General features: G+C 62.5%; 2 protein-coding genes across 7 annotated transcripts in view; both read right to left on the reverse strand.

The window, feature by feature from the left end:
* Positions 1-8,350: 8,350 nt before the first annotated feature.
* Positions 8,351-9,753, reverse strand: LOC123570201 (uncharacterized). The gene is made up of 2 exons (XM_065536098.2): positions 9,593-9,753; positions 8,351-9,552 (listed from the first exon to the last, which is right to left on the reverse strand). Exons 1-2 carry the CDS (start codon positions 9,618-9,620, stop codon positions 8,483-8,485), a joined length of 1,098 nt encoding a protein of 365 aa, XP_065392170.1. The 5' UTR covers positions 9,621-9,753; the 3' UTR covers positions 8,351-8,482.
* A 1,151-nt stretch (positions 9,754-10,904) lies between these two features.
* The window catches only part of MIER2 (MIER family member 2), a 37,537-nt gene continuing 30,834 nt past the window's right edge, over positions 10,905-17,607 (reverse strand). For 4 of the 6 annotated variants that reach the window (XM_005587308.5, XM_045378407.3, XM_045378404.3 and 1 more), the window contains exons 11-14: positions 14,577-14,701; positions 14,353-14,441; positions 12,415-12,832; positions 10,905-12,032 (exon numbers count right to left, since the gene is read on the reverse strand). In XM_005587308.5, coding sequence (XP_005587365.1) covers positions 12,011-12,032; positions 12,415-12,832; positions 14,353-14,441; positions 14,577-14,701 — 654 coding nt within the window. In that variant the 3' untranslated portion in view covers positions 10,905-12,010. The remainder of the gene's footprint in view (positions 12,033-12,414; positions 12,833-14,352; positions 14,442-14,576; positions 14,702-17,607) is intronic. The other 2 variants (XM_045378406.3, XM_045378405.3) reach the window with 1 other exon arrangement.

A 17,607-nucleotide genomic window follows, 5' to 3' on the forward strand; every position in this document is an offset into this window, starting at 1 on the left:
GCGGCGCAGAGGGGAGCGGCGCGGAGGGGAGCGGCGGGGAGGGGCGCGGAGGGGAGCGGCGCGGAGGGGAGCGGAGGGGAGGGGCGCGGAGGGGAGCGGAGGGGAGGGGCGCGGAGGGGAGGGGCGCGGAGGGGAGCGGCGCGGAGGGGAGCGGCGCGGAGGGGAGCGGAGGGGAGGGGAGCGGAGCGGAGGGGAGCGGAGGGGAGTGGAGGGGAGCGGAGCGGAGGGGAGGGGCGCGGAGGGGAGGGGCGCGGAGGGGAGGGGCGCGGAGGGGAGGGGAGTGGAGGGGAGCGGAGCGGAGGGGAGGGGCGCGGAGGGGAGGGGAGCGGAGCGGAGGGGAGGGGCGCGGAGGGGAGCGGCGCGGAGGGGAGGGGCGCGGAGGGGAGGGGCGCGGAGGGGAGCGGCGCGGAGGGGAGCGGCGCGGAGGGGCGCGGAGGGGTGTGGCGGCCCCGGAGCGCGGACTCTGCCCCCGCGTGGCGCCGAAAGGAGCGGGTGGGGGAGCGTTTGGGCGCCACGGGGCCCTCGTCCGCCTGGAGTCCCGGCCCTGACCCGGGTGTGAGGCTGACAGAGGCTGGAGGTTCCCGCGGGTCGGGCCTCGGAGCCCCGGGGGACGTGGAGAAGGAAGACGCGGGACCGGCAGGGCCGCGGGGAGGACGGGTCCCCCCACTTTCCTCCTCAGGAAGTGGCAGCCGCGCTGTGCACCCCGAACCCCCCGAAAGCAGGAAGCACCTTCACGTTGAAGGGGCGACGCAGCTTCATTGGAGGAGTTTCTTTCCTCCTCGCACAGAATCCTGCCCCGACACGTGAGAAGCTGCAGTTCCTCGGGACCCACCTGGCGACGGTGTGGGTGTCCCCGGCGCACCTGCCCTCCCGCCGCACAGAACAGCACAGGGGCGCCAGAAGCAGGGGACCCCACGAAATGGCGCCGGGGTCTGTGCCGCCACCGGGTCCTGGGGAGCCCTGAGCTGAGGGTGCCTGGGGATTGAGGGCACCCACGCCAGGGAAACCGAGGCCCAAGGGGCCCACACTGGGTCCTTTCGGCTGGGACCACCCGGGAGGCCTCAAGAGTGTCAGGCCCACGTTCCCGGAGTCCAGCCTTGACCTCTGCCACTCACGGTCACTTACTGGCAAGTGGCAGGGCTGGGATCAGAAACAAGCTGCTGGGCGCCAGGACCCGCCGCCACCCTGAACCTCCTCTAAAACCTGTTCAGCGCCACCATCAGCCCCTGCCCCAGCAACACCAAAACAGGGTGCATCTCAGCAACTGGACTTCAACTGGGAGCTCCTCGACCCTGCTTCCCGGGTCCTGGGTGGTCAGACACCTGCACGTGGGGGAACTCCATGGGTAAGGGGCTCTTGGGAGACAGCAAAGGCACCCAGTGTGGTGCTGGATGGGAAGACGGTGCAAGCGGACCTGTGGCAGGCGGTTCAGGCTCCCTGCTGCACTCACGGTGAGGCAGGGGCTGTAGCTCCTGCCGGAATGAGGGTCGTGAGGGTTACCGTGGCTCGCATAAATGCTACATAAACGTAGGCTTCAGCATCACCACCGCGCTTCCCCCCGCCCTTCAACCTGTCTGCAAATGACCGCTGCTGTCAGTGTAGTCCTGACAGCCCACCCACCTTTTCTGCTACCATGGAGAGGGTGCAACGTCTACTGGAGTCAAGGAAAGGCAGGGTTCTTTATCGAGCACCTACTGTGTGCTGGGGAGCAGGGAGAGGTCATGTGGAGGGGCTTGCCGAAGTGGGAGGGGGAAAGACAGTGGGGGCTGTGGGATTGGGCCAAGCCAGGAGGAAGAGATCCGGGAGAGGGGTGGGGTCGACCTGGGAGGACAGAGAGCGGAGGTGAGGCTGGAGGCTGTTCCCCCTTCCATCCTTCCCCTTGGGTCGGGATTTGGGTCAGCCCTTAAAATCCCTGGGCAGGATAAGGATTAAAATCTGGTGGGGGAAGCAAGAATTAGCATTAGGGTCAGCATTGGGGTCATCTCCTGCATATGCTGACTGTGGTCCACCACACTTCAAGGAACTTCTTGTCAGAGCTTTCAGAGCTGGATCTGCTGCTGCCCCCAGCTGCCCGGTCTTCCCTTACAGGAAGAACCTGAGGCCGGTGCAGCTCCCAGCAGGGACACAGCCTGACCTGGAGGCCAGGCCTCAGTGGCTTTCTCCTTCACCTGCAGATGGCAGAGCTGGAAGCGGTGGTGGTACAAGGCCCCACGCTGGGTCCCCTAGAGACAAGACCACCCCTGGGGGCCAGGCCGCCACCCCCAGGCAAGCAACCTCACGGGTTCGGCAGCTGCAGCTCCCACCTCTTGCCCAGCACTGGCTCTGCCACCTTGGTGCCTCACTGCAAACTGGATAGCTCCAGGCCGTTTCCAAACGGACTCTGTGGAGACTGACACACCTGTGAAGTGGGCAAAAGGGGGCCTGGCACACAGTAGGTGCCACCTGAGTGCAGCCAGCCACTACACCTGCCGTTGCTTTCTGTGCTTCTCTGGGACTTGAGAGGTGAATTACTTGCTCAAGGTCAGAACAGCAGTTGTCTCCCACGTTTCCGGCCCAGGGCTCTTGGAGTCAAACAGGTGCCCGTCAGTGGGTTTGACGTGCAGGCAGTGGGCAGCAAAGGCTGAGGGGGTGGATGGTGTGGAAAGACATCTAAGGTATCCCTCAGTGTCTGTCTGCATAAAGGGGCAAGACACTAGCTATCACCTGGGATTGTAGAGAAGATTAAACAGTTTGTGAAATGCTTGACCCGGGGCCAAACATTAGGAGACATCATTTGAGGGTTAAACAAAATACAGTGCCAGTAAGTATCATGTGTCTGCCGGGTTAAGATGTAGAAGTCCTTCTTCCTGGGGTCAAGATTTAACAGGGTTGGAAACTGCTGCCTTCGAATTCAGAATCCAGAACCCATGAATTCAGAATCCCACTCAGACTTTGCAATCCCTCAGTGCCTCTTAATTTAGTGTCACCTCACAGTCAGGGACAGGGTAACCCTCCGAGTGTCAGCACTGCGAGTCCGGTGAGCTCCGTGAGGAAGGTCTTCACCGGGTCACAGCAAAGAAAACCGCACAGCAGTAGTCCGGGGTGCAGCCTCCAGAGCCCCTCGTGCAGACAACCTGGGGTGCAGCCTCCAGAGCCCCTCGTGCAGACAACCTGGGGTGCAGCCTCCAGAGCCCCTCGTGCAGACAACCCGGGGTGCAGCCGCCCTGCCAGAGCCCAGATGCCAGAGCCCCTCGTGCAGACAACCCGGGACTTAGCCACCAGAGCCCCTCGTGCAGACAACCCGGGGTGCAGCCTCCAGAGCCCCTCGTGCAGACAACCCAGGGTGCAGCCTCCAGAGCCCCTCGTGCAGACAACCCGGGGTGCAGCCGCCCTGCCAGAGCCCAGATGCCAGAGCCCCTCGTGCAGACAACCCGGGACGTAGCCACCAGAGCCTCTCGCGCAGACAACCCAGGGAGCAGCCGCCCTGCCAGAGCCTCTCGTGCAGAGAACCCGGGGAGCAGCCGCCCTGCCAGAGCCCCTCGCGCAGACAACCCGGGGAGCAGCCGCCCTGCCAGAGCCTCTCGTGCAGAGAACCCGGACCGCACAGCCCCTCCCACCATCTCAGTCTGTACGTTTGCTCACTGTCCTTGTCTCCTCCCCCAAGCTCCAGGAAAGTGGGAGCTGGCACACAGTGGGTGCGCAGGCTGTGCTTACTGGGATGCTGAATCAGTGCCCGGAGCCTGAGGTCAACCAGGGACATGACAACTGCAGGGAGCTCTGACTGGGTCGCAGCAAGGCGAGACACACAAGCAACAGTGGAGGGCAACGGCGTGTTCTCGAGGGGAGAGTTGGATTCCGCCTGCTTCTCGTACAAAACGGGGGCGGAGGTGGCAGGGGCCACCCTGTGAAACACTCGATTAAATCCCCATTCACAAACCTTCTGGTGCATAGTAGCTTCTATCCTTGCCCCCCAAACCAGGAGCCGGTGAAGGCGAGGAGAGTCACCTGGAAGACCTCAACTAGTCTGCAAAGCTGCTGAGACCCCCAGACCCCAAGGACCTGGTTCCGACTCAAGGAAGAACAAGGAACAACATTTGCCCTGCAGTGACCACCATCCCTCCCTCCCCGCCCGCAAGCCACAGGACCAGGGGACGGGGCTGGGCTGCGCTCTGGGCTCCGCGCCGCCTTCGGGGGGCACGGGCGCCCTCTGCCGGACACACGGAGGCGGCGCTCCACGCCAGGGTCTCCGCATCCCCGGGAACGGCCCAGGAACGGAGCAAACAAACGCCAGGGACCCCTAGCTGAGTCCTGGTATCCGAGAAACAAACGGGACACCCAGTTACATCTGAATCCCAGAGGAGCGACAAACCGGTTTTCAGCGTGTGCCCCAAATACCGCATGGGACGTGCTCACCCACTCGTTTATCTGTAATTCGACGCTCACTGGGCAGCCTGCGTTTTATTTGGCCGTCCTACTCGGCAGCTACAAACCGAGGAAACAAGGACCACCGTGGAGAGAGCAGCAGCTGGGCCAGGTCCGTAGGGGCCCAGACAGTGCCACTCTGGGACCATCAGCTCTGAGCAACCTCCACCCCACAGAAATTGTCTCAGGAGCGCCGATCTCCAGGCAGGCCCCTGGCTAAGGCCTCCTGGCACGGCCATGGACTCTGTGCAGAACAGATTTCCATGCTTGGTTAGCAGGCAGGAGGTCACCAAAGACCTTCGCTTCACTGTAAAAGGAAAGCATTAAACAAACTAACACAAATAACTTATTGATGGCCGCCGAAAAGCTGAGGACAACACGTTTGTTCTAGACAGGTTCCAGAGGTTAGACAAGACCAAGCCCGGTGGAGGCCTCATTAGTCCCAGGAGCCTGGTGTGGGAAGAATCCGGAAGAGCCCCAAGGCAGAGCGGGCCCTCCAGGTCCTCCTGCCTGGGTCTGGGCTGCAGGAAGGGCCACGATTCCACCACCGCACAGCTAACCCAGAGGCGAAGCTACGCTACACAGCGGTGACCAGGCCAGCCCAGCTCCTCGAGACGGCACATCAACCCAGCTGCTGACGGGGCGGGGGCAAGGCCTTCCTGGGGCAAAACAGTATCCCTTCTGCCTCTTACTGCCTTACCCACACCTAGTGCACCCTCAGAAACGCAAGACCCCACAGACAAGGAAGAACACTGTTAGTCAACACACGGCATCCCGTGGTCTCTCCCAGCTCCAACCTATCTTAGCTATTCCAATCAAATCGCACATGACCGGAGGGCCCTGTGGGACTGGAGAGACCCGTGACACGTGACCGGAGGGACCTGTGGGACACCCACGGCCGTGACACGTGACTGGAGGGACCTGTGGGACACCCACGGCCGTGACACGTGACCGGAGGGACCTGTGGGACACCCACGGCCGTGACACCAGTGACCGGAGAGACCTGTGGGACACCCACGGCCGTGACACGTGACCGGAGGGCCCTGTGGGACTGGAGAGACCCGTGACACGTGACCGGAGGGACCTGTGGGACAACACCCACGGCTGTGACACGTGACCGGAGAGACCTGTGGGACACCCACGGCCGTGACACGTGACCGGAGGGACCTGTGGGACACCCACGGCCGTGACACCAGTGACCGGAGAGACCTGTGGGACACCCACGGCCGTGACACGTGACCGGAGGGACCTGTGGGACACCCACGGCCGTGACACCAGTGACCGGAGAGACCTGTGGGACACCCACGGCCGTGACACGTGACCGGAGGGACCTGTGGGACAACAGCCACGGCCGTGACACGTGACTGGAGGGACCTGTGGGACACCCACGGCCGTGACACGTGACCGGAGAGACCTGTGGGACACCCACGGCCGTGACACGTGACCAGAGAGACCTGTGGGACACCCACGGCCGTGACACGTGACCGGAGAGACCTGTGGGACACCCACGGCCGTGACACCAGTGACTGGAGGGACCTGTGGGACACCCACGGCCGTGACACGTGACCGGAGGGACCTGTGGGACAACAGCCACGGCCGTGACACGTGACTGGAGGGACCTGTGGGACACCCACGGCCGTGACACGTGACCGGAGGGACCTGTGGGACACCCACGGCCGTGACACGTGACCGGAGGGACCTGTGGGACAACAGCCACGGCCGTGACACGTGACTGGAGGGACCTGTGGGACACCCACGGCCGTGACACGTGACTGGAGAGACCTGTGGGACAACAGCCATGGCCGTGGCACATGACTCCCGACTCTACTTCAGCTAAAAAACACCACTGCGGCTCCCCACTGCCTCCTCACAGTTTCAGATTCCGTGGCCTAAGAGGGAAGTTGTGCCTGCACTGCCCTCCTGACCTTTGTGCTCACCCCACACAAATGGGAGGCTCGTGCCTCTGGGTGTCGGCGCCCGGCCTGCCCACGTCCTCCTCCCTCTTACTGTTCCTCCATAGGGACTGTCCTGCTACCAAAGGGGAACAAGGGACCCAGGCCTGGCCAACCAGGACACCTCTTCTTTTTTTTTTTTTTTTTTTTTGAGACGGAGTCTCGCTCTGTCACCCAGGCTGGGGTGCAGTGGCCGGATCTCAGCTCACTGCAAGCTCCGCCTCCCGGGTTCCCGCCATTCTCCTGCCTCAGCCTCCCCAGTAGCTGGGACTACAGGCGCCGCCACCTCGCCTGGCTAGTTTTTTGTATTTTTTAGTAGAGACGGGGTTTCACCGGGTTAGCCAGGATGGTCTCGATCTCCTGACCTCGTGATCCGCCCGTCTCGGCCTCCCAAAGTGCTGGGATTACAGGCTTGAGCCACCGCGCCCGGCCCAGGACACCCTTTCTGCTCGGCAGTTCCTGATTCAGTTATGGGCGTGACACCCAGGAACAAACTTTACCAGTTTTTTTTTTTTTTTTTTTTTTTTGAGACGGAGTCTTGCTCTGTCGCCCAGGCTGGAGTGCCGTGGCCGGATCTCAGCTCACTGCAAGCTCCGCCTCCCAGGTTCACGCCATTCTCCCGCCTCAGCCTCCCGAGTAGCTGGGACTACAGGCGCCCGCCACTTCGCCCGGCTAGTTTTTTGTATTTTTTAGTGGAGACGGGGTTTCACCGTGTTAGCAAGGATGGTCTCGATCTCCTGACCTCGTGATCCACCCGTCTCGGCCTCCCAAAGTGCTGGGATTACAGGCTTGAGCCACCGCGCCCGGCCAACTTTACCAGTTTTACTGGAACTGTTGGGCAAGACACAGGCTTCCCACAGGAATCACAGATGCAAGGTTGTGGGCCTGCAGCTTCTGGTGCCATCTCAGTCACCACAAAGGGTACTGCCCCTGAGAATAAGGTCAGTGTGGGCAGCAGAGAAATCGAAGCACCGAAATCTCATGATGTGGATGACGACTCCTGGTTCCTGCTGCCGAAGGCCCTGGCATCCCTGGACTGGGTCTTAAGGGTATAACTTCTGGGTCAGGCGCAGTGGGTCAGGCCTGTAATCTCAGCGCTTTGGGAAGCCAAGGCGGGGGGATCACGAGGTCAAGAGTTTGAGACCAGCCGGGCGCGGTGGCTCAAGCCTGTAATCCCAGCACTTTGGGAGGCTGAGACGGGCGGATAACAAGGTCAGGAGATCGAGACCATCCTGGCTAACACGGTGAAACCCCGTCTCTACTAAAAAATACAAAAAAAAAAAACTAGCCGGGCGAGGTGGCGGGCGCCTGTAGTCCCAGCTACTCAGGAGCCTGAGGCAGGAGAATGGCGTGAACCCGGGAGGCGGAGCTTGCAGTGAGCTGAGATCCGGCCACTGCACCCCAGCCCGGGTGACAGAGCGAGACTCCGTCTCAAAAAAAAAAAAAAAAAAAAGAGTTTGAGACCAGCCTGGCCAACATGGTGAAAGCCCATCTCTACTAAGAATACAAAAATTAGCCGGGCGTGGTGGCGGGCACCTGTAGTCCCAGCCACTCCAGAGGCTGAGGCAGGAGAATGGCGTAAACCCGGGAGACAGGGGTTGCAGTGAACCGAGATCACGCCACTGCATTCCAACCTGAGCAACAGAGCAAGACTCCATCTCGGAAAAAAAAGGGCTGGGTTCAGTGGCTCACGCCTGTAATCCCAGCACTTTGGGGGGGTTGAGGCAGGTGGATCACCTGAGGTCAAGAGTTCGAGATCAGCCTGGCCAACATGGTGAAACCCCGTCTCTACTAAAAATATAAAAATTGGTGGCGGGCGCCTGTAGTCCCAGCTACTCGGGAGGCTGAGGCAGGAGAATCACTTGAACCCAGGAGGTGGAGGTTGCAGTGAGCCGACATCGCACCACTGCACTCCAACCTGGGCAACAAAGACTCCGTCTCCAAAAAATTAAAAAAAAAAAAAATTATTCAAACACAAGCACAGAGAAAGAAAAAAATAGAACAAAGAGATTGCTGTGCGGCAACACCCAGGGTTGTAACATGAGTGACTGGAGAGGCCTGTGGGACAAAACCCAGGGCAGTAACACACGACCGGAGAGACCTGCTAGACAACATTTGTGGCCACATGACTAGAGAGACCTGTGGAACAACACCCACGGCCGTGACACATGACCGGAGAGACCTGTGAGACAACACCCACGGCCGTGACACACGACCGGAGAGACCTGTGGGACAACACCCACGGCCGTGACACACGACCGGAGAGACCTGTGGGACAACACCCACGGCCGTGACACATGACTGGAGGGACCTGTGGGACACCCACGGCCGTGACACACGACCGGAGAGACCTGTGAGACAACACCCACGGCCGTGACACATGACCGGAGGGACCTGTGGGACAACACCCACGGCCGTGACACACGACCGGAGGGACCTGTGGGACAACACCCACGGCCGTGACACATGACTGGAGGGACCTGTGGGACAACACCCACGGCCGTGACACACGACCGGAGGGACCTGTGGGACAACACCCACGGCCGTGACACACGACCGGAGGGACCTGTGGGACAACACCCACGGCCGTGACACACGACCGGAGGGACCTGTGGGACAACACCCACGGCCGTGACACATGACCGGAGGGACCTGTGGGACACCCACGGCCGTGACACACGACCGGAGGGACCTGTGGGACAACACCCACGGCCGTGACACACGACCGGAGGGACCTGTGGGACAACACCCACGGCCGTGACACACGACCGGAGAGACCTGTGGGACAACACCCACGGCCGTGACACACGACCGGAGAGACCTGTGGGACAACACCCACGGCCGTGACACATGACCGGAGGGACCTGTGGGACACCCACGGCCGTGACACATGACTGGAGGGACCTGTGGGACAACACCCACGGCCGTGACACACGACCGGAGAGACCTGTGGGACAACACCCACGGCCGTGACACACGACCGGAGAGACCTGTGGGACACCCACGGCCGTGACACATGACCGGAGGGACCTGTGGGACACCCATGGCCGTGACACATGACTGGAGGGACCTGTGAGACAACACCCACGGCCGTGACACATGACTGGAGGGACCTGTGGGACAACACCCACGGCCGTGACACATGACCGGAGGGACCTGTGGGACAACACCCACGGCCGTGACACACGACCGGAGAGACCTGTGGGACACCCACGGCCGTGACACATGACCGGAGGGACCTGTGGGACACCCACGGCCGTGACACATGACTGGAGGGACCTGTGGGACAACACCCAGGACGTGGCACGTGTACCAGAGACCCAAAAGACAGAGTGGGACATCAGAAAAAATTGAGAAATACTCTTCTAGAAATGGAACTCTAAGAAAGAAAAAGAAAACAAATATTTGCAGAAATAACAATCAAGACTTCAAAATCTGTTACAATGCACCCACCCTCAGGTCGAAGTAGCTCAGTTTAGAGAACCAGACCCAGGTACATCACAAACGGCCAAAGTCCAAAAACAAAAGAAAACCATTTATATAGTCAGAGACAAGAGATTTCATATTAAGGAAAACAGAAGAATGAGAAAATTCCTCATCAGAAACAATAGAAAGCAGGCGTGAAGAGGACAACTTTAACGTGCCCAAAGAAAAACACAGTCCACTCAGAATTCTCTATCCTGTAAAAATGCGCTTCAGAAAAGGAGGAGGGGCCAAGCGCGGCGGCTCACGCCTGTAATCCCAGCACTTTGGGAGGCCGAGGCGGGCGGATCACGAGGTCGAGAGATTGAGACCATCCTGGCCAACATGGGGAAACCTTGTCTCCACAGAAAAATACAAAAATTAGCCGGGCGTGGTGGCGGGTTCCTGTGGTCCCAGCCACTCGGGCGGCTGCGGCAGGAGCATTGCTTGAACTCGGGAGGCGGAGGCTGCAGTGAACCAAGATGGCACCGCTGCACTCCAGCCTGGCGAGTGTAAGACTCCGTCTGGAAAAAAAGAATAAAAGAAAAAACACAATGCAGACCTCAAGCGGCTTCCACACCAAGAACAAATCTCAGCCTCATGCCCTACTGTCCCCAACCCGCCCAGCCGCTGCCCTCTGTGCCCTCAGCTTCTCCTGTAGACCCAGGCCTCTGTCCTCTGCATCGGCTGTCACGCCTGCCAGGACCCTGCAAACTTCCAGCAAAGCAGGGCCATTCCCCTTCAGGTTCCAGCTTAACTGTCACTTCTAGGAGGCAGCGCCGACCACCTCTACCCAGACGTGGGCCCTCCTCACATCCCGTCCTCATGGCCACAGTTCCCTCACTGACGTGGACATGGAGCCCACCACGTCATGCCCCCACTGCACCCCCTCGCCTCTGTGGCTCACAACTTATCCCGGATCCTCCAACAGACATGCAGGCCCCCAAGTGAGATGACAGGGACACCTGCCGCCCCCAGCCCCCACCCAACCCACCACCAGGCACCCCGGGCGCCCCCAGCCCCCACCCAACCCACCACCAGGCACCCCGGGCGACCCCAGCCGCCACCCAACCCACCACCAGGCACCCCGGGCTTCAAATCAAGTTTAATAAATAAAACAGCAAGGGGGGGTTCAAGGCAGTTATCACTTCACAGTGTGGTCCTTGGTGGGGTGAGGGATGGTCGAGTCCAACTCAGAAAGGGGCTCGAGCACAGGAGGCTGGACGACGCCCGGGGCAGGGCACGCCGCGGCCCACGGAGGACCCCACGCCAACGTGTAAACAGAAACAGAAACGGACAGGGGTCGGGGAAGAGGGACCAGGACTCCAAGCCATCTTGCTGGGAAGCTTCCCACAGAAGGAAGACCTGCAGGGCTGGGGAAACAGGCTGGAGTCCGGCCCCTGCACGGCCGGCAGGGCCAGCTCCTCTCGAGGCTCCCTGCCTTGGTACCAGGGGAGGACAGCAAAGGGGGTGTAAGTCACCTGTCTCCTCAAACCCACGCCTGGGGTTGCTGAGGGGCCCCCACCCCAACCGCTCAGGATCGGGAACAGGGATGGAGGGGAAGAGGCAGGTGGGGGTGTAAAGTGCGGCTTTTCCTGAAGTGGAGACGACGGGGTGGGAGGGGAGGCCGGGCTGGGGGCCGGACAGCGAGGTATATGGCTCTGTGCCCCACGGGGTTGGCACTGAGTAGCAGCTGCCCACGACCCCCAGGGCTGGGGCAGCCCGCGGCCCTGCCAGGTGTGGAGAGACAGAGCCAAGCAGGGAACGGAGGGTGCCCCGGCGGAGGCTGCTGGTGCGGGGCGGGGCGTCCTGCCCGTCTCCCCGCCGGGGCAGTGACACCTTCCCTCGCCTCTGCGGGCTGGAAGGGACGAGGCGGCCGGCTCTGCCCCGAGTCCCAAAGGCCGGGTCTTTTCTGTCCACGGCTGCCTGACGGATCCCACATGCAGGCAGCAGCCTGGACCCGGGTGGCAGTGCCGGGCGCTGACGGCGTTGTGTGTGGCTCTGGGTCCAGTCTGCATGGCCGGGGCAACGGCGCACGGCCCAGCCACCTCACACCAGTCCTGACGTGTTCAGAAGCAGAGGAGGTGCCACCCCGAGGCCCGGGGCGGGGGAAGGGGTCAGGAAGACTGACAGAGGCGGGCCCAGCGGCAGTGCCAAGTCCAGTCTGGGCCGCATACGCCGCCCGCGGCCAGGAGTCAGCAGGTCATCACATTACAGCTGCAGGGAAGACACGGAGAGAGACGCGGGGCGTCAGGGTGGCCCCACATGCCTGCACAGCCCAGTGCTGAGCGCTGGACTCGAGACTCCCAGCCTTGCCTCCCCGACAACCTACGGCAGCAGGGCCCGGGTGCTCTGGGGGGAGCTTGTGGCTGGAGCAGGGGTGGGAGAGCCTGGCACCTGCCCCTATTTGTGGAGCATGTGGACCACACGAATGTATTCTCCAGTCAGAAAATACATGCAAGTCAAGAATAACCCTAAAGCAGCCCCGAGAGCCGCTCGTGGAGCCGCGCTGTCCTTGGGGCAAACCCTCAGCGCAGCCTGAGGGCTGGGGGACCTCACTGGAGTGTCGGGGAAGCTCCGGGCATGGGGTGGCACTCACTGTGACAGGGGCTCCGAGTGTAGCCCGGGGGCCGGGCACGTGGGGTGGGCGGCCAGGAAGGGGTTCACGTCCCCAATGCCAATGAGTCCAAACTCGGTGACCGACAAAGCCACCTGCGCAGGGGCCACAGTCCCCTCCGGGTCCCCGCTCAGGTCCACACGGCTGGAGATGAGAGGCAGCTCCTCGGGCAGGGCGAAGTCCACAGCCAGCCTTGGGCCGGCGTCTGCCTCCGGAGCGACGACAGCCGGCGGGTACGAGGCCGGGTCGGCCAGGGCCGGAGGCGGACGGGATGGGGGTCCGGCGGGGGGCTCGTCCGGCTGCCGGAAGGAACAGGGCCCCGGCTCCGAGGACGGGAGGCCATCAGAGGCCACCGCAGGCTCACCGAGACCACCGGCCGTGCCATCCACACTCAGTGGGTCTGTGAAGAGAATGCAACAGAGGGTGGGGCCGCCCACAGGCACCAGGCTGCGGCCATGCCACTCCTGTGCCAGCTCCTGCCAACCCTGCTGGGTCCAGCAAAGCCTGTGGATCCCTCCCTAAAAAGCCTCTGTACAAATACAGAAGAACCAGGTACCCGGAAACCTGTGAGCCCCCAGGTTAAAGACCCCAGTTTTAGAAGGTCATAAAATCCACCGAGTGGGTCACAGCCCACATCCGTGACACCAGAGCAGACTACAAGAGACAAGGGTGTGAGCAAGGCCTGGGGCACTGCGAGGGTCGACACAGCGTCTGGGGAAGTTCCGTCCCACACGCAGCCGCACCGTCCCACACGCAGCGCACGGGGCCGCACCGTCCCACACGCAGCACAGGGGCCGCACCGTCCCACACGCAGCACAGGGGCCGCACCGTCCCACGCACAGGGGCCGCACCGTCCCACACGCAGCACAGGGGCCGCACCGTCCCACACGCAGCGCACGGGGCCGCACCGTCCCACATGCAGCCGCACCGTCCCACATGCAGCCGCACCGTCCCACACACAGCACAGGGGCCGCACCGTCCCACGCACAGGGGCCGCACCGTCCCACGCACAGGGGCCGCACCGTCCCACACGCAGCACAGGGGCCGCACCGTCCCACACGCAGCACAGGGGCCGCACCGTCCCACACGCAGCGCACGGGGCCGCACCGTCCCACATGCAGCCGCACCGTCCCACATGCAGCCGCACCGTCCCACACACAGCACAGGGGCCGCACCGTCCCACGCACAGGGGCCGCACCGTCCCACGCACAGGGGCCGCACCGTCCCACACGCAGCACAGGGGCCGCACCGTCCCACACGCAGCCGCACCGTCCCACACGCAGCACACGGGGCCGCACCGTCCCACACGCAGCGCACGGGGCCGCACCGTCCCACACGCAGCGCACCACAGTTCCAGGAAGCAGCAGAGGGGGACGCCCTTGAGCAAACAAACCACGGAGACAACCAGATTCTGGAAACGGGGTGACCCTCCCAGCCTCAACCATCTAAACGCAGAGCCAGCAGCAAAGGACCCTCCCGTGATGGCATCAGACACAGTGGGAAAATCCCACCCGAGGCCCTCGTGTGCTCCGTCACGGCCTCAGGTGCAAGACGCTGGCGACGGCTCCGGACACCCTGCCCTTCCTGAGTGTCCTGATGGCTGGGGCTAAGTCCCCACCCTGGGGCAGGCAGGCCCTCCCAGGAGACTAAGGCCTGATATGTACCCCAACCTCAGCATGCGGGGCACCCCTCCAGCAAGCCCAGAGGGTAAGCACAATCCCTGCCCGCCCTCCCTTCTCCCAGCGAGGTGTGCAGAGCGGCATCCACATCACCTGGCTGGCCCTCCACCACCCAGACGCCCACTCCTGGTGACGGCTGGCCCAGCACAGGGCACCAGCGAGGAGAGGCTCCACCTGGCCTCACTCACAGGCCCCAGACCCACGGCCGCCCCCAGGGCAGGAGACACTCCCCACGCCTCACCTGTGCGCATCCCAGTCAGCGTGTCCTGCTCCGGGCGCGGACGGCCAGGGCCATCGGGGTCGCTGCCATCCAGGTCCTGGTCTGCGTCCCTGTGGGGAGAGGGCACCATGAGGGGCAGCAGAGAGGACGGACGCCCCCACCCAGGAGGTGCTGCCCAGGCGCCCGCGTGCCCACCCCTGGCGGGGTGGCCGCCCATCGTTACTGCCGGGGAGCGCTGCACGCACGTGGTTCCGGACGGGACGTACTTCCTCCGGCCCAGCCGTGTCTGCTGGGCGAAGTAGTCATAGCGCTCCGACTTCTTCCACAGGTAGTAGTACTCAACACACTCACCCACAGACCGTGTGCGCACCTGTGGGGAGGGGTCAGGCGCTATCTGTCCCCCACTGCCCAGCCCCTGCCCCTGCCCCACCATCCCAGGATGACTCCTGGGACTCCGGGACAGCACAGAAGGGGCACAGCACCCACCACTCTCAGATAACGCAAGACCCCCCGACCCATGACCCTACTCAGGCCCACAGGCTACGCCCACCACGGGGAACGGGGGCTTGGAGCACCGTGGCACTGCCTCCTGTTTCAAGCCCCCTCAGAACCCCCCAGCTCCTGGCCGGAGACCCCTCTTTCCCTTCTGTAGCATCAGCCACACACACGGACCCTCCAGGCCGTCTACTGCTCACCCACCCTGTCCCAGACCATGAGCCCCAGGCCGGTCACGTCCACCTCATCCACCTGCTTCTCACAGGCCCGGGGTGGCAGTGGGAGTGACAGTGGGAGTGGGAGTGACAGCCCCGGGTCCACAGACTCCTGGACAGACCCCCGCCCCGGGAGGAAGAGGCACAAGCCCGCAGCGCCTGCTTTCCCGCTGAGCACATCCCTCCAGGCCCAGCAGATGCTTCCCAAGTGCACAGAAACCACCACAGAAGGACACACGGGTTCTGTGAACCCCAGACTCAAAATTCACAACGTAACACATAAAGGCCAAAACCACACGCACGTAAGGCTTCAGGGAGACGAGAAGGAGCACACGGCGAGTGCATTCCGCGTGGCAGGCGGTACAGAGCTGGGCGCACACCTGGCCACACCTCCAGCGTCTCCACCCGGGAGGCTCGTTCCCCAGTGAGCCTGAGGCTGTGGCCACCGCGGGTGATGGCGGAAAAGCCCCCCCTCACCTGGACACGCTCTGGGCCAACAAACCCACGGCCACCCAGAACAAGGGTGCCCCGTGCTCACCGCTGCAAGAACAACATGGGGTCCTGCCTCGGGGTGAGACCGAGACAACCTCTCTGGAGGGCAAACCTCAAATGCACGTCCAGAGGGAGCTGTTCTGCGAAGGGCCAGCCTGAAATACGCACTGGCTCCCTGTCCCGTTCCAGAGAACAGGCTGACCAACGTGTGCTGGCTACACACAGCCCCTCATGGCTGGGCCAGGACCTGCCCGCAGCTCCAGAAACACGGCCCGGAGATATAGAAACATGGTCCGGAGCCATAGAAACACAGCCCGGAGATATAGAAACACGGCCCAGAGCCATAGAAACACGGCCCGGAGATAGAGAAACACGGCCCGGAGATAGAGAAACACGGTCCGGAGCTAGAGAAACACGGCCCGGAGCTCCAGAAACACGGCCTGGAGATATAGAAACACGGCCCGGAGCTCCAGAAACACGGCCCGGAGATACACAAACACGGTCCGGAGCCATAGAAACACGGCCGGGAGCTCCAGAAACACGGCCCGGAGCTCCAGAAACACAGGCTGGAGATATAGAAACACGGCCCGGAGATATAGAAACATGGCCCAGAGCCACAGAAACATGGCCCGGAGCCACAGAAACACGGCCCGGAGCCACAGAAACACGGCCCGGAGATATAGAAACACGGCCCAGAGCCATAGAAACACGGCCCGGAGATATAGAAACACGGCCCGGAGCCATAGAAACACGGCCCGGAGCCATAGAAACACGGCCCGGAGATATAGAAACACGGCCCGGAGATATAGAAACACGGCCCGGAGATACAGAAACACGGCCCGGAGCCATAGAAACACGGCCCGGAGATATAGAAACACGGCCCGGAGATATAGAAACACGGCCCAGAGATACAGAAACACGGCCCGGAGCCACAGAAACACGGCCTGGAGCTCCAGAAACACGGCCTGGAGCTCCAGAAACACGGCCCGGAGATATAGAAACACGGCCCGGAGATATAGAAACACGGCCCGGAGATACAGAAACACGGCCCGGAGCCATAGAAACACGGCCCGGAGATATAGAAACACGGCCCGGAGATATAGAAACACGGCCCAGAGCCATAGAAACATGGCCCAGAGATACAGAAACACGGCCCGGAGCCACAGAAACACGGCCCGGAGCTCCAGAAACACGGCCTGGAGATATAGAAACTGACAGGGGCTCGAGTGTAGCCTGGGAGCACCACACTCCGGCCACACCTCCCCTAGCTGTCTCCAATCAAAACACCACGCGGTGCTGCAGTCTGACAAGGACAGTCCACGGCTCCTGTGCACGGCACCACACAGTCACTCGAGCAACGTCCTGGGCCGTGCCACCAGCCCCGGGCAGGCACCTCCTCACTCCAGCCCTTCAGTGGAAGACATCGGGCCCCAAACAGAGCACGGCCCCAGGACACAAGGCAGACGCAAGGCTCAGCAACGAGCAGGCCCAGCCCACTGGTCCTGAAGGGGCTCAGTGCCCAAGCGGGGCGTGGACAGAGGCGGGGAAGCCACCGCTCAGAGCCACGGGAAGGTTTTCCGCCTCAGATGTCTGACTGCCAAGAGGCTGGCTGGCAAGTTATCGCTCAAGAAGCCGCAGGGCGGCCGGGCGCGGTGGCTCACGCCTGTAATCCCAGCACTTTGGGAGGCCGAGACGGGCGGATCACGAGGTCAGGAGATCGAGACCATCCTGGTGAACACGGTGAAACCTCGTCTCTATTAAAAAATACAAAAAAACTAGCCGGGCGAGGTGGCGGCGCCTGTAGTCCCAGCTACTCGGGAGGCTGAGGCAGGAGAATGGCGGGAACCCGGGAGGCGGAGCTTGCAGTGAGCTGAGATCCGGCCACTGCACTCCAGCCTGGCGACAGAGTGAGACTCCGTCTCAAAAAAAAAAAAAAAAAAAAAAGCCGCAGGGCAGAGGGCGCTGCTGCAGCCACACAGAGACCCAGAGGATGTGGGGAAGGTCTGGGGGGGGCAGAAGGCCCCGGCGCTCGGCAGCACCTGCCTGCTGTGAGGGTGTGTCCCGGGTGGCAAAA

The sequence above is a fragment of the Macaca fascicularis genome, chromosome 19, assembly GCF_037993035.2.
Source record: "Macaca fascicularis isolate 582-1 chromosome 19, T2T-MFA8v1.1".
Classification (NCBI taxonomy): domain Eukaryota; kingdom Metazoa; phylum Chordata; class Mammalia; order Primates; family Cercopithecidae; genus Macaca; species Macaca fascicularis.